Consider the following 7,410-nt stretch of genomic DNA (forward strand, 5'->3'; position numbering starts at 1 on the left):
CCGTGCCCAGGCGGCCCGCGGGGGCCGGCCGGCGCATCCATCAGTCCCACGCAAAGTGCCCGCGGGTGGCCCCGGGGCGGAGAGGAGGGGGTGAAAGTCCGGCCGGCTCCTGCAAGCGTGCCTCCGGCTCTGGCCCTTCTCTGTAAATATTGGGCCGGGGGCCGACCCGGAGAGGGGCTCCTGCCCTTTGCTCTGTTTGCCGTTTCCCTCGGGCTGTTTGGTTTCAGTTAATCATCCTGCAAAGGCAAACAGTGGTGGGGAGGGATGGCGTGCCCTGTGCCTCCCATTGCCTGCCGGGCCTGGGGACCCTCAGCCATGGGGTGGGTGACACCCAGCCGGCTCCCAGATGTTGGCCCCACCAGGGAAGGGGGTCCAGAAGGGGAGCAGGCAGCCTGGGCTCTGCTTGCTACGGACCCTGGTCAGAGTTCTGCAGTGTGGGGTGAGCACTGGGGACCCCCTCAGTCCCCTCCTCTCCTCTCTGCAGGGTCGGGCTGGTCTGCCGGGGCTGGGGGCACCATCAGGGCTCTTTGCAGGACGCCAGGGCAGGAATGTGAATCCCAAGGTAGAATAAAGTTGACGGGCAGGTCCCGTCCCCACGTCTAGGCCAAGCGGTGATGTAGAAACAGGCGAGGGCGAGGAGCTCAGCCTGGTGCGGTGGGAGGATGCTTGTCTCCCCTCCTGCGCTCCACACCAGCTCTCTGCCAATCCCCACTGCCACCAAGGGCAGCAGTGAGCCCTGGGGCCACATGGCCTTGGCAATGCGGGGCCACCAGCTGTCCCACACCCCCCAGCAGGCCCCCCCCAGCCAGGCTTGGCCAGCCCCGCTGGCTGCGGTCTGAAGGTCACACTGCTGCGCAGTGGGGACAGCGCAGAGTCCGGGATCCTGCGGGTGCACTGGGGCTCAGCAGCACTCCGAAGCCACCAGCCACGATGTTTTGGGGTCTCCTTTCCCTCCTCCTCCTCACCATGGCTAGCGGGATGCCTGTCAGGGACCAGGATGAGGATATCCAAGTGCAGGAGAATTTTGAGGCTGAGCGGGTAACAGCGGCTTGCGGTCCCTTAATTCTGGGGGCAGAAGGGATGGGGGAAAGCTTTATTTCATTTTCCTCCAGAAAGGAGGGAGATATTACCCATGCCCATGTCAGGCTGTACGGGACAGGCATTGGCAGTGTGGCCCTCCCAGGGGGCCGGTCAGGAGGTGCCACCCTGCCAGCACCGGCCTTCAGGATGGTCTCACCCCAGCAAACACCTTGGCAGGGTGACTGGAGCCCGAGCAGCTGGGGCGGATGAATCCTATGAGACGTCCGTTGATCTGCCCAGCCTGAGAGGTGTGGGCAGGGCCGCAGGCAGCCCCAGCACGAAGGATTCATGCGGGATGCAGAGTGCCTGGGAGATCTGCAGCCAGCCCTGTCCCCTGCCAGGCTTTGCACAGCCCCACACGTGTGCCTGGGTCTGGGCTCCCCCAGGACACACAGGGGGATGCCAGCCTGATACCTCCAGCCCTGCCTGGTGGTCAGGGGACCCAGGAAAATCTTGCTTGGTGTTGATCTGCTTCCCAAATCCTGCAGCAGCCCTGGCCTCGGCACCCTGCACCATCACCCCACAGTTGCTTTCTTGGCCATGAATATTTCAGCTCTGCAGAAAACCAGGAGATGCCCCATCTCAGTGGAGAGGGCTCGTGGCGGAAACGTCCCTTTCTTCTCCCCGCAGATGTATGGGAAGTGGTATGATGTTGCCATCGGCACAACCTGCAAATGGATGAAGAACTACAAGGAGAAGTTCAGCATGGGCACGCTGGTGCTGGGCCCCGGCCCCAGCGCCGACCAGATCAGCACTGCCAGCACCAGGCTGAGGTATGGGGCACTGACGTGGGTGCTCAAACCTCCCCCAATGCCACCCCACCCAGGGGTGCTGCATCTCCCAGGGGCTGGGACAAGACATGGGGGTTGCTTGCTCTGGCTGGCATCAGAGCCCTGAGGAGGGGCTGGATTGGGCTCAAATACCCAATGCCTTGGGCAGGGGGATTTTGAGGGTCCCATGCCATGGCCTCGGTGCCCCAGACAAGATATTCATGCAATAACCAGGAAAAACGATCGCTCTGAGCAGCTGATTGTTTTCCTCCTCCCTCCAGGCAAGGTGACTGCACACACATCTCAGGAGCATACCAGAAAACCAGCACCCCCGGCAAATACACCTACTATAATCCCAGTAAGTTGGGCTCGCTACCCACCTGCTTGATCCCAAGAGCTGCGGCGTGGCTGGGCAATGGGAACCAGCGCCGGGCACAGCTGGCGGCTGGGGAAGGGGTTCAGGAGAGCAAGGCTCGGAAGCCACTCCACAGTTTGGGTTATTTCCAGCCAAAGTATGGAGTGAAGGTGGGGGAAAGGGGCTGTTTCAGCACTGTCCCTGCATAGACACGGAGCTATGAGATGTTCCAGCAGATCCCTCCTGTCCCCAGGGTCCCAAGCTGGGGCAGGGTCCCACCAGCCACGTTTCAGGAGCATTGGTGGTATCTCAGTTGTCTGCAACCCTTGGTTTCCAATCCCCTCAACTAAGAAGAGGCTGGTGAACCTAAAGGGAGTCAGGGTTGTATCAGAGTCTGCTTCCCAAAAATCAGCTATTTTCTTGAATTAGCTGCCTGATTTCAGCCCCTGGCTCTGGGCCTGTCTTACACTGCCCCATTTCTCTCTGAGGGGCAGGAATGATGTCCCCTGTGTCTCTCTCACCCAGAATGGGATGTGTCTATCCGGTCCTACGTGCTCCGCACCAACTATGAAGAATACGCTGTTATTCTGATGAAGAAGAAAAGTAGTTTTGGCCCAAGCACCACCCTGAAGCTGTACGGTATGTCTGGCTATGGCATTTGTGGGCAAGCAGGCTCTGGGGTAGGCCAATGCAGCTCAGAAACACCACCCAAGGGTCCCTTGGCCTTGAGGAACCTGACCATGGCTTTGGAAGTGGTGCCTTGGACCAGCTCGTCTTTGGCACTGCAGAGGTTGAGTCTTATGGCTCAGCTTAGAGCCACATCACACCATGAATGTTCAAACCAGCCTGTTGTTTGGGGTGAAGGTGGCAATATCTGCTTGGAAGAAACCCAGGCCCTGAAGTAGCAGGAGATGCTGTCTTTCATGATTGGGAGACGTTAAAACCACTTTGTCCAAGGCCTTGGTCAAAACTGGTCAAGAATAATGGAGGAGAGGTTGGGTAGGACCAGGAGGCTGGTACTGAGCCTGTCTGCAGCTGCCTGAGCTCTACGGGTCAGTGGGTAGTTGGGGGCTGCATGCAGACCCCCTCCCACGCCAACCCCACTCACAGCCTGTTCCTTTGCCCAGGAAGGAGCCCGGAGCTGCGGGAGGACCTCATTGAGGCTTTCCAGCAGCTGGCTCTGGAGATGGGCATCCCCGCGGACTCCATCTTCATCCTCACTAACAGAGGTAAAACCCACCACGAGGCCCGCACCTCTCCCACTGCCTGTCCCCCCAGCACGCTGCTGCACTGGGGCTGCTCCTTCTTGGTGCACGAGGCTGGGGAGAAGCGGGGACAGTCAGGCTGGAGGGAGGTGAGGCAAAGGCTTTGGTAGGATGGGATGGGAAGGAGACAAGGTCGCGTTATCAGTCGGGCTCCCAGCAGCTTCCAGTCGGGGGGGTCCTTGCTGGGCCATCAGGTCAATGCACCCCACACTGTGCTGGGACAAGGGTGCAGGACACCCAGGGACAGCCACAACTGCTCCCCATATCTGGGTGCTCCCAGGACCTGAGGAGCAACTTGCTCAGCCCGGGGGCCAGAAAGTGCTAGCATGATGCAGGTGGGTGTGGGGACTGTAGGGTGATGCTCCTGCGAGTGGGAGGTGGAAAGCAGCAAGAGGGGAAGAACGCTGAGGTGAAAGTGGGAGGGTGTCCCCTTCCCCGGGGTCCTGTGTGTGCATGGTGCAGGACCACGGTGAGATGAGTTTGTCAGGACACCACCCCTCTCACGCTGCTGATCTTCTCTCTTGTCATCTGGGCCAGGTGAATGCGACCCCCAGGAGACTGCAGCTACCTCCCTGGTGAGTGGTCCAGCTGGGACCTCCTGAAGACGGATCAAGGCTGGGGACATCCCCTCCAAGTCAAACCTACTGGAGACCTGGTGTCTGGGGACCGGGCTCCATGGGCAGGACACGTTTGGGCAGTGGCTCCACTGACTGCCGTGGGAGATGCTCTTTCATCTCCACTGATGGGCTTTGACTGCGAGGATGGGGGCACAGACAGGCGCAGGCTGCAGGGTGAGGGTCCCAGGGGCCAGGTGGGCACCAGGGCTTGTTTCCAAGTGGAAGGCAACAGCCCTTTCCTACTCTGATTTTTTCACGGGGTGAAAGTTGTTGCATGTGGAGCCTGGTGCCTCCTTGCTCCTTGCCTGGCTGTGGGTGCCTCAGCCAGGCTGTGGACTCCCCTTCCAGGGGTGGGGAGGCAGCTCAGCGCCCCACTGATCCTTTGGCTACAGTCACCCAGCACCTCCCGATCTCGCAGGGTTGAGTTTAGAAGGATTTTCAAGAGGGAATGGGACTTTCATAGGAGAAACAGCCCAGTTGACTTGAGAGCAGGTAACGCATCTGGAGGACATACCACCCTGCGTCAGCGAGAGGAGGGACATGTCCCCAGCCCAGCACAGGGTATGACTGGGGCACTTTGGGTGTCTTTATCCAAAATACACGATCCTGGCACCCACCCGGGATGAGCACAGGGCTGGGACGACTGTGAGGTGTGGAGGGATCACAGCCTGTTGATCCAAGATGAATGATTGGAGACGTGCTGGGAGCACTGAGGAGGGCTGGAGCCTGCACGGGCTGCAGCACCCAGCAGAGCCGCCCCTGACATGGCCCATCCCGGAGGCAGCGGGGGTCCAGGGGCAATGGGGTGGGCAGCAGGTCCCACGGGCAGGGACTGACGGCAGCTCTGTGCTTCCTCCCCCGTGCAGAGGGCGCGGAGAGCAGTCCTGCCCCCTGAGGAGGGATCAGCCGCGGGACCCCTGCCCCCTTACATCGGCAATAAGGAAGGTACGTCCCAGGGGGGCAGGGCTGCATCAGACGTCCCCCCCGCCCTGCATCCCCGTTTGCCCGGGATAGCCCATGCAGCGCTTTGTCCGCAGACTCGTGCCGGCTGAGCCGGGACCCCGGGCCCTGCAGTGGGATGCTCTCCCGCTTCTTCTACAACTCCTCCTCCATGGCCTGCGAAACCTTCCTCTACGGCGGCTGTCTGGGCAACGGCAACAACTTCTACTCGGAGAAGGAGTGCCTGCAGGCATGCCGGTCAGAGGGTGAGCGTGGCGACCAGGAGACACCCCGGCGGGGCGAGGGCACGGGAGGTGCCTTTGCTGAGGCATCAGAGAGGGTCTGAGAGTGGCCTCAAATCCCACGTGTCCAGCATCCATGGGGGGGGGGGGGGGGCCTGACCCCCCTGCCCTCAGAGCAGCCCCCTGTCCCCGCAGCTGCCTGCAGGCTGCCCATCGTCCAGGGTCCCTGCCAGAAGCCGGTGACGCGCTGGGCCTTCGACGCGGCTCAGGGCAAGTGCATCACGTTCAGCTACGGAGGCTGCAAGGGCAACGGGAACCAGTTCTACTCGGAGAAGGAGTGCAAGGAGTACTGCGGAGCTCCTCCGCTGGCAGGTACCCCCACTCTGCCCACACCCTGCCCACACCGCGCTGCACCGTGCTGTGTTGGGGGAGCCAGGGCAGCAGCCTGCACCATCTCCTGTCCTGCTCTGGGCTGGGTCTGGGTGTGCCTGGGGCTGGGACCGGGCTGTCCTGGATCTGGGATGGGTCTTGGGATGGGTCCGTCCTGGGTCCGGGATAAGTCTGGGATAGGTCTGTCCTGGGTTTGGATGGGTCCAGGATGGGTCTATCGTGGGTCTGGGATAAGCCTGGGATGGGTTTGTCATAGGTCCAGGATGGGTCTGGGGTGGTTTTGTGCTGTGCCTGGGGTGGCTCTGTCCTAGGGCAGGGACTCAGACAGACTGAGAAATATGGTCATTAATCTACAGACAGTATCGCACAGCGGGGCACGAATAGGCTGCAGATGTAGTGAGGCCACGACTGAACTTCAAAACAGTCTTGATAAAAGGGAGAATGGCCCCGAGCAGGCTGGGGTGCAGTGGGGAGCAGTGGAGGCGACAGCCCCCAGGCAGGGGATGCTCCAGTGAGGGAAGAGTGGATGAAAGACTTGGGGGGGTGTAGGGACCCTGACACCAAATAAGGACCACACCGGGGTCCCCGCTGGGGGTGTACCCTCCGTGCAATGCCTGCCAGACCCTCCAGCTCTAGTCAGCACAGGAGTTTCCATATTGAACTTCCTTGGGAGACACAACAGGCACTGCTCAGACCTCGGGTGAATGGACAAGCAGGTTTTCTGCAGCATGGCAGGGGAAATCTTCCCACAGAGAGGGACGAGCTCAGGGGTCCACAACCACAGCCTGCCCTGGGCAAGCCTGCTCCCAGTGGGGCAGGAGCTAGGGGCTTACCGTGCCCCCACGGATGGGAGATGGGACCAGAGTAACGTGTCTTAGGTCAGAGCCCATCTTTTATTATCCCTGTCACTAATATAAAGTGCATCAATGCCACCATGGCGGGAGGTGGGACATGAAGTGACATCCCAGGACAGCACGGGGGTGCACGGAGGGTCTAGACCGCTTCCCCCCATCACTGATGGCATGGATAAAGTGGGAAGGAGCAACCATCTCCACCTGTCCGTGGGGCGAGGAGGGGGTCTGTGAGTCTGTCTGTCACCCTGCGCATCTCTCTGCCTGCAGAGGACGAGGAGTTTCTGCATCTGTCAAACTGACGCGGGCGGAGGACGAGCTGCCGGCACCCAACACCGGGGCCCCGCAGGAGCGTGCGGGCAGCTGCCGGCAGCACAGGAGATACCTCCAGCAGTAAATGTCTCTGATGTGACCAACAAACCCAGTGTCTGTCCTCGAGCCAGTGGGGAGCAGGGTGGGGGCTCCAGGAGAGGCAGGGGATGCTGCGGGGTCCTCGCTGGCCTCCTTGGTGGGGTGTCCCCCCCTTTGCAGGGCTGCTGGGTGCTCCCCACTGAGTCTCGGCCCCTTCCTCAGCCCGCTGCCCTCTGCCCGCGCAGTACTGGGGTGGCCAACCGGGGCACCGAGGGGCTCAGGGCATCCCGCTGGGTGAGGTTCGGCCCCCCATTTCCCAGGGGATGGTGATGGGCAGCCGGGAAGGGGTCAGCAAGCGGGGGGGAACAGGTGCCCCCTCCTCCCTAAAGGTGAATAATTGCTGCTGCGTCGTAGTCACGGTGGGAGTGGGGAGGCCCAGCCGTGGGACTGGGGAGGCCCAGCCATGGGCTGGGGTAGGGATCCTGGGGAGGGATGACGATCACGGGGGGGGTTACACGGGGCTTACAGCAAGGGATTACGGGGTGTCAGA

At 61.4% G+C, this 7,410-nt stretch overlaps 1 protein-coding gene across 1 annotated transcript; it reads left to right on the forward strand.

Moving 5' to 3' along the window:
• The first annotated feature begins 905 nt into the window (after positions 1 to 905).
• On the forward strand, positions 906 to 6,811 carry LOC103921136 (protein AMBP-like). Its single transcript, XM_009329044.1, has 10 exons — positions 906 to 1,038; positions 1,711 to 1,853; positions 2,132 to 2,208; positions 2,731 to 2,844; positions 3,333 to 3,434; positions 4,008 to 4,045; positions 4,954 to 5,032; positions 5,125 to 5,292; positions 5,464 to 5,640; positions 6,780 to 6,811. Exons 1-10 carry the CDS (start codon positions 931 to 933, stop codon positions 6,809 to 6,811), a joined length of 1,038 nt encoding a protein of 345 aa, XP_009327319.1. The 5' UTR covers positions 906 to 930.
• Positions 6,812 to 7,410: the final 599 nt, after the last annotated feature.

This window comes from Pygoscelis adeliae, unplaced genomic scaffold (assembly GCF_000699105.1).
Source record: "Pygoscelis adeliae isolate BGI_AS28 unplaced genomic scaffold, ASM69910v1 Scaffold397, whole genome shotgun sequence".
Classification (NCBI taxonomy): Eukaryota; Metazoa; Chordata; class Aves; order Sphenisciformes; family Spheniscidae; genus Pygoscelis; species Pygoscelis adeliae.